The 15,570-nt window shown below is 45.8% G+C and overlaps 2 protein-coding genes across 4 annotated transcripts in view; one reads left to right on the top strand and one right to left on the bottom strand.

The window, feature by feature from the left end:
- Nucleotides 1-12,846, bottom strand: part of GNB1 (G protein subunit beta 1) — a 109,719-nt gene extending 96,873 nt beyond the window's left edge. For both annotated transcript variants that reach the window (XM_061601992.1, XM_061601990.1), the window contains exon 1: nt 12,414-12,846. The gene's annotated coding sequence lies outside the window, so the exon portion shown is untranslated. The remainder of the gene's footprint in view (nt 1-12,413) is intronic.
- On the top strand, nt 4,672-14,519 carry CALML6 (calmodulin like 6). Of its 2 annotated transcripts, none has more exons than XM_061601993.1 (5): nt 4,672-4,781; nt 5,999-6,173; nt 8,132-8,276; nt 9,725-9,825; nt 14,001-14,519. In XM_061601993.1, exons 1-5 carry the CDS (start codon nt 4,779-4,781, stop codon nt 14,045-14,047), a joined length of 471 nt encoding a protein of 156 aa, XP_061457977.1. In that variant the 5' UTR covers nt 4,672-4,778; the 3' UTR covers nt 14,048-14,519. The 2 variants fall into 2 exon arrangements, with proteins under 2 accessions (XP_061457977.1, XP_061457978.1); XM_061601994.1 differs by lacking the exon at nt 4,672-4,781 and adding an exon at nt 4,811-4,910.
- Nucleotides 14,520-15,570: the final 1,051 nt, after the last annotated feature.

Here is a 15,570-nt window from a genome sequence, read left to right on the forward strand (position 1 = left end):
TGATACTGCTTCAGCTGCATAGTGCAGATGGGGCCTCAGTTTGGAAGGGGATCACCAGATACGGGACTTGCTCAACAGAACACATCTCACACACGCTTTATCCACTTGAATTTCATTTCCATGTGTGTGCTGACAAGTCCTTCTGGAATGAAGATGAGAACTCTAGTTGGCTCTTTTGCTGTCTTGGGGATTTCTTCTGCCACACACACACACGTGCATCTTTGCCGCTTCTCACTGGCTAATTCTGGGCTCCCACCAGAGGGACACAAGCGAGCAAACAGACGCAGCCAGCATCACAAAATGTAACACTCCTGCATGCCGAAGGATTGCTGTTGTAAGATGATGCAATGATGGACTAAGTGGTGCAATGGTGTGTGTGTATATATATATACAGAGGAGATTCTGCACTGGGCAGCAATGCCTGACAGTTTGCTAGCATCATTTCTAAGAATAAACGGTGCAATTTATTATCCCGCCACCCCCAGCCCCAATGCCACATTCCCTGGAGATGGAGGGAATATATTATTCTGCTGGGCAAATACGGCAGGGCTTTCCCACCGCATCAGACCTGAAGACGGGATAGCAAGGACCCCCACAAGGTGTTAACTACATCACAGAGGCATAGCTATTTATTTGTTGCATGTATATATCTGTGGATGGCTTATAAACCAGTCTGCTTCTGTGTTGGAATTGCTTTTTAATATGCTTTTAAACCCTTTTTTTAAAAAAATGTTTTTAATGTTTGTTTTTTAAAGTCTGCAAAGCTTTTAAAAACTGTTTTTAAAGTTGTTGTGTTTTAATGTATTTTAATGTTTGTTTTTATGATGTTTTTAACTGTTTTTAGTGCTTTTGTTTGCCGCCCTCGGCTCCGGCTGGGAGGAAGGGCGGGATATAAATCAAATAATAAATAAATAATGTTGTTTTTTTTAAAAACCCACCAACAAAATTTTAAAACCAGTTATAAGCAAATATAAAATGGCAGAAGATCCCCCCACCCCAAAAAAACTAGCATAGACACAGCAGCATAAACATCACTTTCAGACCAGCAAAGGAAAAAGGATAATTGATGCCAGATTTTCAAATCACCAGTAGTCTCTATACCCAAGTACCGAGTCAGACCACTGGTGTGTCTAACTTCCTATTGTCTACACTGACTGGTGGCAGCTCTCCAGGGGTTTCAGACAAGAGACATTCTCAGTCCTACCTGGAGACGCCAGGGATTAAACCTGGGATCTTCTGCTTGCAAAGCAGATGACCTATCATTGAGCAAAGGTCCTTCTCCAGCTTGGATTTTAATCTGAGCCTGAGAAAAATTCTAGGGCATGTATACATTCGTAATTATTCTGAATACCTCTGATCACTGCGTTAGGTCCCTCTCCCAGGAGCGGCCCTGCAAGAAGAGGGTAGGCTATAGCAATAGCGGCTTCAAACTACAAGTCCCAGGACTGTTTGGGAGAAAGATCAAACCATACACCGGGCATATTTATTATGTTTATATCCCACCTTTCCTCTGCAGAGCTTAAGGTGGCATACAAACATGGTTCTTCCCCTCTTGATATTGTCCTCACAACAACCCTGTGAGGTAGGTTAGGCTGAGAGACAGTGACTGGCCCAAGGTCATCAAGTGAGCTTGATGGCTGAGTGGGGATTTTATGCCCTGGTCTCCTAGGTCCTAGTCCAACATGCTAACCACTACACACACTAGGAAGGAATCTTGACACAAGTGCAATAGTAATAAATAACAGTATTAACATATAGTAGTGGCTGAAACCATACAAGACTTTAGAAAGTGGAACTCATCCAGTAGCAAGATGGCAGTAACAGAGAGTCAGATCTTCAGGACCTAGGAGAGCTCCTAGGGAAGGCAGATATTGCTCTAATAAGGCCAAATCTTTAACTGAGCTTTTATCTCCCCAAGAAGGGCCTGATGACTATCTCCATGCTCCGCCTCTCCCATGAAAGTGCAAAGAATTAAAAGGGGCACCATTTGGGCTTAGAGCTAAGCATTGTAGCACCATTAAACAGCCTTGGATTGCACAGGCTTGAGGAAAGCGTGATTTGTCAACTGATTTAGCCTTCCCACTCAAAAGCTGCCGCTTCCAGTTCAGAGTCTGAGAACTAGGAATTTCAGCTCCTTCCAGAAAGGTCTTCCAATGAACCAAGAGATCTAGGGAACTGAGAGACGAAGCTGGACAACGAATGCCATCATTAGAAGACTTGCTGTCAGGTTCTGGTCATCCTATCACATGGATTTCCCCAAGCTGAGAAGGGAAGGTGCACCTTCTTATTGGAGATATAGCATTCTCTGCTGTGGCTGGAACATCCCTCTTTCATGAAATCCCTGGTTGGAAACCTAGTGCCTGTGGGTGCCATCTTGTGGAAAATACAGGACATAGCAGAAGCAGTGCGTAGAGGAACTGCTTCCAATGACTGTGGGTGTTTATGTATTATTCCCCACCCTTCAACCACAAAAGATCACACACAAAACACTAACATCAACAACTGAAAACAAAACATAACAGCAAACAATGGCTGCATACACCCCGTACATTTAAAGCTCGTGATTTCCCCCAAAGAATCTTGGGAACTGTAGTTTCCCCCTCACAGAGCTACAATTCCCACCAGCCTTAACAAACTACAGCTCCCACAATGGCGATTATGCAGCCTCAGTATAAGGCAGCTTCCTATATTTTCTTAGCTCTGAGGTGGAGGACAATAATTTGCAGTTAGGGGTTGCTGACAAGAAGAGCTTTTAGAAATCCAACTTTTATATTTGAATATGCCTGGGGCCAGAGGAGCAACTAGATGCTTGTGGGCACCCAGCGATCACCAAGCTCACTCTGATTTGCTGTTCCTATAAAATTTTGTTGTGCAAATTGAATTTAGGCCTCACAAATATAGCCCAAGAAGCTGCGAGATAGATCTGATTCTGGGTAATTTTATCACATGCAAAACTATACCTAGTCTGAGTCCAGGAAATTTCTTTTTACTTGGACTTTTGGACATTAATCTGAAGGGCTTTGGATATCAATGTCCTCTTTTAATGTAACTGATCTTGCAAGACCTGTCTTTATTTGTACTGGTTTGTTTTTAGATTGTGTTGTGGTTGTTTTAATGAGTTTGTTGTAATTGGTTTTAATCTTAAGTCACTTTGGGTTGCTTTGCAAGGAAAGTGACTATTTTATTATTATTATCAGGGCCGGCGCCAAAGGGCGGCCAGGTCGGGCCCTGCCCGAGGGCCCCATGGCCCTCTTAGCTGTTAACATACTCCCCAGTGAGCATCCTTACTCTTTATTTTCCCCTAGACCCAACAGCATGAGTCATCTTAGTGGTCTTTCATAGCTAATAGCCCTCAACAGTGTTCTAAATACACTCACCCTATGGCAAGTCCCCTTATTTGGTGTGGGCAACTTGAAAAGTCTTGGCTCTTGGGACAGCTGTCCACCTGTTGTGGTGCTGGTGTGCTGATTAAATCTTTTAGGGACAACAACAGGTGCTCTGATGCAACCACATCATCTTATTTCCTTGCTTAAGTTACGAGGGAGAGACTCTTCCCCATCGGATTCTGCGAGGAACAGGGGATGTGACAGAGGTGTATAAAATAATGTATGGTGTGAAGAGAGAGAGAGAGATGGCACCCAGATATATCATTAGAATTAGGGAAGGATTTGGATTTGGGGGTCAGCTGTTTCTGTGGTTTGACTTAACTGGTTAATTTTCTCTTATATACTCTGTATGGCTTATTGATGTATTATTCCTTTTCACTTGTATTATTACCTGATATTGGAAGCTGTACCTGTTTTTTTAAATAAATGTTCAAAACATAACATAAGAAATCAATCAAGGGTGGGGAACCTCAGTGTGTGGGGGGGCAAATGTGACCCCTAGACCACTCTATGTGACCCTTGGGACTCTATGCAAGACACACCCTCTTTCTCTCCCCAGGCAACGTCCTTCACCAGCTGGGAGAGACTCCCATCCCAAAACCCTGGAGAGCTGCTGCCAATCAGTGTGGATGACACTGAACTAGATGGACCAATGGTCTGACTCTGTATAAGGCAGCCTCCTATGTTCTTGTTATGTGCCTTCAAGTCGATTACGACTTATGGTGACCCTGTGAATCAGTGACCTTCACATCAACGCTTTTACAAACAAATCAAAGGCAGGAGAAAGAAAAGGAGGCAAGACTTTTTTGAGCAAGCAACATCATTGATTGATTGATTTGATTGATGGATTGATATACCGCTTACATGCAAAATGGTTTCTAAGTGCACTAGGCAAGCCTATCCAGACACACAGATGTCGATGTGCTTTGATCTTTGTTTTAATTGTGTTTTTTTAAAGTTTCTAATTACTTGTTTTTAACTGTTTTATTGGTAATTTTAAATTTGGGGGGAGGGTGAACCTCTCAGAGGGTTACCCCCCACAATCAAGCAGTATATAAATTTTGTTAAATTAAAAAAAAAGACTTTTCATTCTACCCCCTTCAACCCCCACTAACCACACAATGTAGAGGCACAAATTGCCTTGCAGACAAGGGGCCTCTGGGACACAGCAGGTGCTGTTGAGAAGGAAGATTCCTCCAAAAATAGGGCTCTCCCCACTTTCGCTTCCATAAAAGGTTGCCAAGAGTCTCATCCCCCTGGGTCCTGAGTGCCGAGTCCTCTTTCCTTAGCTGTAAAAGGGAGTGAGATTTCACCTCACCAGCCTCGCGCCCAGCTCCATCCCCAGGAAGCGCACAACCATCTTCTCAAAGCGGCTGGAAAACCACCAAGAAGATGGTGAGTCTCCTTTTGCCTTGAATTGCTGCAACTTGTTCTGCTTTCAGAACTGGAGGAGGGCCGTGGCTCAGGGGCAGAGCACCTGCCTTGCATGCAGAAGGCCCCAGGTTCAATCCCCGGAATCTCCAGGTAGGGCTGGGGATGTCTCTTACCTAAAACCTTAGAGAGCTGCTGCCAACCAGTGTGGGCGATCCTAAGCTAGACAGACCAGTGGTCTGACTCCATTTCAGGTAGCTTCCTGTTGCGGGGAAGGGTCCTAGCTCAGTGGTAGAACACCTGCTTTGCATGCAGAAGGTCCCAGATTCAATCTCCAGATAGAGCTGGGAATCTCCCCTGCCTGAAAGCCTGGAGAGCCGCTTCCAGTCAGTGTAGACAACAGCAAGCTAATCGTGCTGATTGGCTCCTAGGGTCGTCTGTTGTTGTGGGAGGATCTCATTCTCAACCCAGCATCAAAAAAAGGAGGGTGGTAGCTGTGACCAACATGAATGGGCCCTGCACTTCTGAATCTGCCACTACACGTCTGGTGGGGAAGGGCCATAGCTCAGTGGCAAAGCACTTGCCTTTCATGCAGAAGGTCCCAGGGTCAATCCCCGGCAGCTCCAGATAGGGTTGGGCATGTTTCCTGTCTGAAATCCCTGACAGCCACTGCCAGTCAGTCTAGACAATACTGGGCAATATGGACCAATGGTCTGACTCAGTATAAGACAGCTTCTTACAGTATACCTTATGGGGAGGGTCATAGCTCAGCGAAAGAAAAGCTGGGAATCCGGGCCACATAACGTGCTACGTGGGCACGGGGTAGCATGGCTAGAATCTGGGTAGAACCCTGCTCACTGGGCAGTACGGCAACCCTACACTTGGACTGTGAAAAAGACAAATAATTGCGTGTTAGAACAAATTAAGCCAGAACTGTCACTAGAAGCTAACGCGATGAAACTGAGGTTATCATACTTTGGGCACATAATGAGAAGACAAGATTCACTAGAAAAGACAATAATGCTGGGAAAAACAGAAGGGAGCAGAAAAAGAGGAAGGCCAAACAAGAGATGGACTGATTCCATAAAGGAAGCCACAGACCTGAACTTACAAGATCTGAATAGGGTGGTTTGCAACAGATGCTATTGGAGGTCACTGATTCGTAGGGTCGCCATAAGTCATAATCGACTTGAAGGCACATAACAACAACACACTTGAGTAACTCTCTTGCCCATCTGCAGGCACAAACGCTGACGCCGGAGCAGATCAAAGAGTACAAGGGCATCTTTGAGATGTTTGACGAAGAGGGGAACGGCTTAGTCAAGACGGCGGAACTGGAGAGGCTCATGAGCTTGATCGGCATCAACCCCACCAAGAGGGAACTGGTATCCATGGCTAAGGACGTCGACAAAGACAGTAAGGATTTCTCTTCCGCCCCAGCCTTTTTAAGCAGATAATTCTGGTCCAAGCGCTTTGGAGAATGTGCACAGCGCTGCGATTAAAGGCAGGGTTGTGGGAAGGATGATGTGGCGGTGAGGATCATTTTCATGTGTTAGTCGCCTCGCACCCAACAGTCCGTCGGCGACTTACAAGACATTTAATAGCATGCAATGTTGATGGATTAAAAAACATACGATATAAAAAAAAGTAAAACCCAAAGAGAGAAGAATAACTACAACAGCCTGCATCAAGGGCCAAAGGCCTGCGTGCAAAGGAAGACCCTTGCCTGGTGTCTAAAGATGGACAGAGAAGGCGCCAGGTGTGCCTCCCTGGGGAGAGCATTCCACAGGTGGGGGGGCCATCACTGACGAGGCCTGTTCTCCTGTTGCCACAATTGAAAAAGACAAGAAAGGCTGTAGCTCCGCACTAGAGCCTCTGCTTTGCATGCAGACAATCCCAGATTCAGTCCCCACCATCTCCAGGTACAATTTCGTGCCAGAAATGTGGAGACCCCCTGCCAGTCAGTGTTGACCATACTGAGCTAGATGGACCAATGGTTGGACTCAGTGTAAGGCAGCATTCATATATATTCATATACACATGCTGCATAATAATAAGTTATTATTATTACTTTTTACTGCTACTTCAACGTATACCCCTCCAATCTGAATAAGGAAATATATGTTGGCTTGCCATTCACTTCTCACCCCCCTACATTCCTCACCAATAGAAAAAGCCTATTCTCAGTGGTACCATGAGAGCCGGACTTCCAGGCACATGCCCAGGACCCCATGTAAAAGAATGAGTAGGAAGAGCCTGAAAACACAGCAAAACTGCCTTGGCACATTTTAAAGCAAGCGAGGCAGTCACATCTCCATCTAAAGAGTCCCCCCTCGTAAGATGAGAAATAATACACATCACCATCTAAAGAGGGAGGGGTGCTGTTCGGGAGCTGAGTGCAGAGTCTAAAGTTCTGTAAGTCCACAACTGCCTATTCAGTGGGGCTTTCCATCAGGGGTAGCCGGGCCGACGCCAGGCACAACTGGGCCCTTGGGCACCAGCCTGACCCAGGGCCAAGGCACAGTAGCCCCCCCCCATACAGGCAGGGTTAAAATATGGTCCTTTGATAACCGATGCAAGGAAATGCATTCACCAACAGGTAGGTGATGCGTTCTGCTTCCGAGCTGGAAAAGTTGGCAGTACAATCGTGCCTCTTATTGCTTCATAAAAAGGGCTGTGTAGGACATAATGTTTAATGTGCTCCACGGGGATTTTACAGAATCTGTCCTCAAGATATTCAGAAGGCACAGTTTGAAGACAAACTAGTAAATGCCTTCCTTAATGGTGCACTGGCGAGGTTGACTAAGTACTGCGAGATAAATTTATTTTTCTTAAAGTAAGGGAACCTCTGCTATTTATGAAGCATCAGTCATGAGTTACTTCAGTCGCCTTGCACAGATTTATCCTTTTGCCTGGATTTTCTCTGATCCGTAAGATCAGGTGCCTTTTATATCCATATGAATTTCCTCAGTTTTGGCTTTTACACTACTGGCTTTATGTTGCATTTTTGTTTTAATGATATCCTTCACAGGTTTTATGTTGCATGCCCCTTATCATTTTTTTAAAAAAATATTAAATGGTTTACAAAGGTTTTCAAGAAATAGATAAAACACCCAAGAAACAGATATAAGCCCATTGCTTTGAGGGAAAGATTAAGGCTAAATGATGGATCATGCTTGGAGGGTGCTTATCTTGCAAAAGTTTTAAAGTCACTGCTGGGCCTACTTTTGCCTCTGGCCCTATCCACCACTGATATCTGGCCCTTGGAAGGTTGCCCCGAAGGGCATGCGGCCCTTGGAGTGAAAAGGGTTCCTCACCCCGACTTACAGAAATGCATTCATGAACTTCAGAAGCCTTTCCTTCTTCCTTCCTAGGTAAAGGCATCTTCAACTGTGACGGATTCCTGGTGTTGATGGGCATTTACCATGAAAAGACAAAAAACCAGGATGAAGAATTAAGAGCAGCCTTCAAGGTCTTTGATAAAGAACACAAAGGCTATATTGAATGGAACACACTGAAGTAAGTGGCCGAAAGCCTCGCAAAAATATAAAAATTAGAGTCGGGGGAGGAGGCATTGCCCAGGCTGCATATGCACCATATGAAAGCACATGACTTTTCCCCCAAGAATCCTGGGAACTCTAGTTTACCACTCACCGAGGTACCATTCCCAGCACCCTTAAACTACAGTTCCCAGGATACTTTGGGGAAATTAATGTGCTACCAATGTGCTTTAAATGCATGGTACGTACCAAGCAGGGATGTAGTCATGGGGGGTCATAAACCCCTTTTTTGGGGAGCAGGGTCCCACCCAAATCCTGATGTACAAGCCAATCGATGTAAAAAGGAAGAATGTTAGCCACTGAGAAGACTCTTCTTAATAGCTAACACACAGCCTCCCTTTTCCCACTGATGTTTGTTGTAGTGGAGGACAGCAAGGGAGACAAAGGAAAACTGAAAAGGCTGTGAGGGGGCATGGCATGACTGGCATGAAGAGATCCTGCACCTCTGAATTTGCCACTTTGCTACTGCACCCAAAACTCCAGCGTGAGTTTGCTGCTTAGGTCACATCCGCACCATGGGCAGTATTTCAGTAACGTGTCCGTCAGCACAAGGATCTTCTGCTTGTACAACAGGACTTTCACCTCCCCCCCTCCCCCTGTGCACACCCCATGACCTCCCCAAATGTGCTCCAGAGGGTTGGGGGCACCACTAGAGCAGATTTAGGAGGGCACATGGGGGGAGGAGAGGGGGGGAAAACATTCCATTGCGCAAGCAGAGATCCTGGCAGCGATGGAACATTCACCTCACCTCTACGTGGGATTCCACCTCCTACATTTACAGCATGTGGCTTCCCCTTCTCAAAGCATCCTGGGAACCATCTTTTGTTAAGGGCGCTGGGAATTGTAGCTCTGCGAGGGGCATACTACAGTTCCCAGGATTCTTTGGGTGTGTGTGGGGAATCCATGTGCTTCAAATATATGGTGTGGATGTGACCCCAGCCTGCAATTATTTTCAGGGGTGGCTTCCCGTTGGCACAATGCCCTCCCTAATGAGGTGTATGTGTCTCCACCGCTACTGGCTTTCAGGATGAATCTGGAAACATTCCAGTTTACCCAAGCATTTAACGGCTGAAGGAGGCTGTTCCTGTGCACCCAGAGATTACCGGATGAAAGAATGTTTTTAACTGAAATTTGTGTTTTTTGCATGTTTTCCAACCGTGTTTCTTCAGAGTGTTTTTAGAATGCTTTTGTTGTTGCTACATTGTCTTGTCTGTGTGTTTGCCGCCCTGGGCACCTTCAGGGGGAAGGGCGGGATATAAATTCAACAAAGACATTTCTCTAATCCATACGGAATTTATGGATCATCACCAGCTCTCAGTAGGGGGATTTAAGCAAAACCTCCATGTTCAGTGACAGCTTTCCAGATAGTGTGCAGACCTGTCTTGCTGTGGTCTCTCTGCGCTCCAGGTACGTGCTGATGAACGCTGGAGAGCCCTTGAATGAACAGGAAGCCGAACTCATGATGAAAGAAGCAGACAAGGACGGGGACGGAACCATCGATTATGAAGGTATGCGTGTTAAGGATTGTAACGGCCCTCGGGAAATGCCGTACCTCAGTGGTAGAGCATCTGCCTTGCACGCCGAAGGCCCCGGGTTCAATCCCCAGCATCTCCAGGTAGGGCTGGGAGAGACTCCTGCCTGAAACGTGTGTGAGCTGCTGCCAGTCAGAGCTGGTCTGACTCAGTACAAGGCAGCTACCTATGTTCTGAAGGTATCAGAAATGCAATTCCATCCAGGGGTGGCCTTTACAAATGAGTAGGGCGGTGAGAACATGAATCATGCAATAGGGAGGAGAAACCCGATTTTGTTTGCGTTTCAGAGAGAAACTATCCAGTTTGCACGTCGCCAACCAATATGCGCAGCGAAATACACCTGCGTTCCGACATTCACACCTCTCCAAATTTTGCTACGCAGTTCTTCAACCAAATACGAGCACCTATGCGTTATGCTAGAAGGAGAGGGCAAGGAAAATGCAGATATTCACAAAAATTACAGACAAAAATGGATATTAGGGAAACTTTCTTGCAAAAATCTATATAGTAGTCAAAAGTGCATACTTTCTTCTTCGGATAAAGTTGCAGTGAAATGCTGATGGGTTTTCGTGAAGGAGTTAATGAATAACTGCAAATGGATGCAGAAATGCGAAAAACTGGATTTAAGACTGGAAAAACAAGAAAACCAAAATTGACAGATTCGTTCATTCCTAGGGTACCAGATAGTGGTATTTAATTGGAAAGCACAGACTAGGGTCAGTTATGGCTAGACTGAGACCGCATCATTCTCTGATTGCTTAATTCAGAAAGTTCAGTTCCATGGCAACTGTAAGGAAGATGGGGGTAGAGGGGAATCTCTCATACGTACTGTCAGCTTTATAGCATCATTCCACTCTACCTTCAACTCTGTTCTCTTAACACTACCTCCATACTTATTCATACATGCACATAACATTCATACATACATACAGAATCTAACCATTGACCATACTTCTATAGTTCTGCCTTCTGCCTCTGCTAAACCTCTCTTCACCAGTGCAGCATGCTTCCACCGGGCCTGCGCCTTGTGGATTGATTTTTTTTAATATTAAAAAAACCTTTTGAGAAGTTGGAGTTTTCATGAACGTTCCATAGACGCCTCCATAACTGAGTCAATGGTCTGGACTGCTCCTTCCAGTCCAACAAAGCCACAGTTCTTGCACATTTTGCATGTGCATGTAGTGCAGTGTCTTCTCAGATGTGAAGCAACAACAACAAATTCCCCACTCCAACAACCCCCCCCCAAAAAATTAGTCTCCCTTGATCTGAAGTACTTGTATATGCAGGTTAGGCCAATATAGAGCTCATAGGGTATAGTAAATAATTGGATCCACCCCCTTAGGCACTGGCATTTAGCTCTGCCCTCCCAGCCAATATTTTACGGGGAAGGGCCATAGCTCAGCAGTAGAGCATCTGTTTTGCATGCAGAAGGTCCCAGGTTCAATCCCTGGCATCTCCAGGTAGGGCCAGGACAGATTCCCTGCCTGAAACCCCAGAGAGGTGCTGCCAGTCAGTGTAGACAATACTGAGCTAGATGGACCAACGGTCTGACTCAGTATAATGCACATTTCCTAGGTTCTACCTTACTGCGCTTGGTAGACCATTTTCGGGTTAAAAAAACAAACAAATTAAGCCAATCCTGTACTCTGTCTACATTTGTGCTGAACGCTTTCTCAGTAGGGAGTTTGACCTGGAGCATGTACATAGGCAGCACCACTGCAGTTCCACTGGCCTCCCAGCAGATGCCAGTGAAAGGGACTGTCGTGACATTAGCCTGTATCATGCGTGGATAAACTGCAAAGGGCCACTTTTTTCCTTCCTGCCTTCAACCACACGGAAAATCTGACCAATAGGACTACCATCTCTTTGGCTTTGATTCCAGAGAATTGGAATTCTTGGGGCCTTATAGATGGCCACCCTTCAAATCTTTAAGCCATTCACTCAGGGCTGGCCCTGCCCTTAGGTAGAACCAGTGCTGGGAAGCTCCGGCCCTCGAGACCCCTCTTTCTGGCCCTCAGAACTCTCCCCAGGTCCCATAGCCCCAGCCACACCCTTGTCCCCAAGCCACACCTGTTTTTGCCTGGGTGGCATGTGTCCTTAACCTCTGCTCATGCGTCATGTTTGTCTGGATGGAAAACAGTGACCGATGCACATGAAAGTATGCAGAAACAAGCCTACTGTTCAAAGGTAAAATTTTACCTTCATTGCTCCACCCTCTTTTTGCCTCTGGCCCCGCCCACCACCAGAATGTGGCCCTGGGAAGGTTGTCTAGAAGGGAATGGGGCCCTCTGGCTGCTAAAGGCTCCCCACCCTTGAGGCAGGGCAAGGCAGCTGTAAAAATAGCTTCTTACCGAACAAGAGGAGATGCATTAACTCAGAAAGAGGGACGGAAAAGGACAAATCTTCACATAAGGTGCACACATGCCAACACGCACACAGAGATGTGCACTTAGAAATAATTGCTATTAGTTTAAATTTAACAAACTTTATATGCCGCTTGATTGTAAAAAGGAAGAAAACATACCTCTAAGCAGTTTGCAAAATAGGAATACAATCCATCTTACCTTAGGAGGGAAGACTGTGATGGGGTAACCTGCATGTCTCCTCGGGTTTGCTGCCCAGATATTGTGCAGGTATAGCTCCAAGACCCTTGTTCTCTCCTCTTAGTTCTTTACCTGTGAATGACCCCTTCAGAGGCAATGCATTTTCTTCATTTGGGTGAAGTAGCCACTCTGGGCTGTATCTAGCTCAGGATGGATACTAACTCGGATCCATTCATTTCAATGGATCTACTTTGAACAGGATCAGAAGTGGATGCAACCCTCTGTTTTGCATCTGGGTGTGGTGAGTGGATCTTGGGGTTCCCTGGGGGGGGGAGAACCTATTGATTGGCACCTGAGGTGGGAAGGAAAGCTACAGGCTAGATAAGCAGGCAGCTGATCAGCTAAGAGTCTAGAGAGCGTCCCTTACTAACAAGGTGCCCCATGCAGAGGGAAAGAAAATGGTCTGCAAGGCTTTATATCTCTCAGGAGCTCCTGGTTGGCTCTTCAGCACCACCTGATTTCCCAGGCCAGGTGGATCATGTAATGCTGGAAGGCAAATTCCCAGCTGGAGTTTCCGTGAGAAGCAATCTCTCTCAACACAGGCAGGCAAGGACCTGTTCTACAAGGCTCCTGCTTAAAGCGCCACAGGGCCTAACCCTCCCAACCTGCAGGATCGCCTTACTCCCATATACCTGATGAGGTACGCCTGGCGCCAACATTGTTATCTTTTCGGCGCCAGGTCAAAACTCTCCTCTTCTCCCAGGCATTTTAGTATGTGTTAAAAATGGTTTTTTAACTTTTTTAAGAATTTAAAAATTTTAAAGTTGTTTTAAATTGTCTAAATATGTGGTTTATTGTATTTGATGTATGACTGTTGTGAACCGCCCAGAGAGCTTCGGCTATGGGGCGGTATATAAATTTAATAAATAAATAAATAAAATATATATGCCCAGACAACTGCTTTGATCTGCAGAACTGCTGCAGGTGCCACATAATACTCATTCCACATGTGTAAAAAAATGTTCTTTTTGTATGGTGGTACTGACACTTGGGAACTCCCTGCCTATTCACACCAGGCAGGCGCCTTCACTGTACTCGTTTCGGCGCATGCATGAAACATTTTTCTTTAGGCAAGCCTATCCACGCATGTGGAGAGCTCACATGGGTTTTAATTGCTTTTTACCTTACAGTCGATTTTTTATCTTTGGAATTTTTAGTTCCTGTTTCTTAATGGTCTTCCGTTGCTAGTTTTAACGCGTTACTCTTTCTGCAAACTGCTTAGAGGTTTTATGACAATCAAGCGGCATATAAATTGTTAAATAAAAATAATTAAAAGTAAATAGACCAGAACAATGGTGCAGGTGGCCAGACCCACAGGAACAGGCCCTGGTGTGAAGAGACTAGGTTGTTCCCATGGAGTACAATCCTAAACATGTTTACTCAGAAATAAGTCTCACTGAGTACAATAGGATTTACTTCTCTTGTACATGTGTTTAAGACTGCAGCTTGTGTAAGCAAGTCAAGAAAAGCAAATGGGAGGTGGAGGAGAAAGAATTGATTGTTTTTCTATCTTCTTGGTGTATATATCTATCTATTTTCCCCTTCTAGAGTTTGTGGCGATGATGACTGGCGAATCCTTTAAACTGACCCAATAAGGCCCATGGGAAGAAATGCATTCTTGACTACAGCACCCTCATCCGCTCCCTTCCTGCTCAAGCAGCTTTACTTCTTGCACTGTAAACAGACAAAAGAAGCAAGCCTCCTGGTGTCCGGAGAGAAAAGAATATATCGGCGTGCAACTTTCTGCATCCTGACAACCAAGCAGCCAGCAGAGAGGCGGGGGAGAGTGCATCTACAATACAGATTTAAACTGGTTTCAAAGAGTTATTCTGTCGCCCCGCAAAGAGAGCCGGGCTAAGTTTCTCGAACGGAGAATTCTCCTTCAACAACAGTTCCCACGATTCTTGGGAGAGGCACCTGCTATCCAAACTGGCATCCAGTCCGCATGGGGTGGTTGCGAGGATGGCTGGCAAGTGGCAATTTTAACCACTTTGGGAAAATCAGACGTGGGAATTGGACCGTTTACCCTCATTTCAGATTCATGTTAATAAAAGGTTAATGAAACCACCTGACTTCTCCAAGTGTGTGTTTTGTACAGAGGGTTGGGTCTCAGTCCTTGTCCTACTCAGAGCAGACCCACTGAAGTCTAAGTGGCTAACTTAGGCCCATTGATGTCATCAGGTCTCCTCCGAATAGAACTTGAAAATGAAATGGACTGCCTTCAAGTCTATTCTGACTTACTATTCTGACCCTATGAATAGGGTTTTCATTGTAAGTGGTATTCAGAGGGGGTTTACCATTGCAGTGACTGGCCCAAGGTCACCCAGGGAGCTTCATGGCTATGTGGGGATTCGAACCCTGGTCTCCCAGGGCATAGTCCAACACCTTAACCACTACGCCACACTGGCTCTTAGTTGGATACAAAGCAGAATCATGCGAAAGAGACACAGGAAGCTGCCTTATGCGGGACAGGCCACCAGGCCATCTTGCTCTGCAAGGACTGTCAGTGGCTTTCCAGGGTTTTCCGGGAGGAGTCTCTCACAGCCCTACCTAGAGCTGCCAGGGATTGAACTTGGGACCTTCTGTGTAGATGCTCTGCCACTGAGCTACGACCCTTCCCTAGAACGCATGCATACCAGGCCAAGGCTGATGGAGAAGGTGGATGTGAGGAAGAGAGCAACTGATGCCGGGCCCACGCTTCCACCTACATCACTTGATGCTGATTTATGTTAAATGTCTCCACATACGACGGTGCCTTCGACAGAATCTGGCCGCTATCTTGCTTAGCGCTGTCTACCGACAGTGGGCCACCTACAGTGCTCCAGATGTTGATGGACCAGAAAGGCCATCTCTAGTGGCGTTCCACCTGCTTTTGAAGATGCAGCTGTGTGCTCAGGCGCTGCCTTGATCTCACAACCAATCTCCTGTTTTAACTGCTGCATTATTTGTAATGGGGTTCTTTTATTGTATCTTGTAACTGCTGATGCTTCCATGTGAGTAACTGGCGTTTATACTTTGTAAACTGCTGAGAAGCCTATTTTTGCATTAAGCGGTATGCAGATGTATTTATTAACAGTCATCCCTGACTACTGGCCAGGCTGACTGGTTGATAGGAGTT

Source organism: Rhineura floridana, chromosome 18 (assembly GCF_030035675.1).
Source record: "Rhineura floridana isolate rRhiFlo1 chromosome 18, rRhiFlo1.hap2, whole genome shotgun sequence".
NCBI lineage: Eukaryota > Metazoa > Chordata > Lepidosauria > Squamata > Rhineuridae > Rhineura > Rhineura floridana.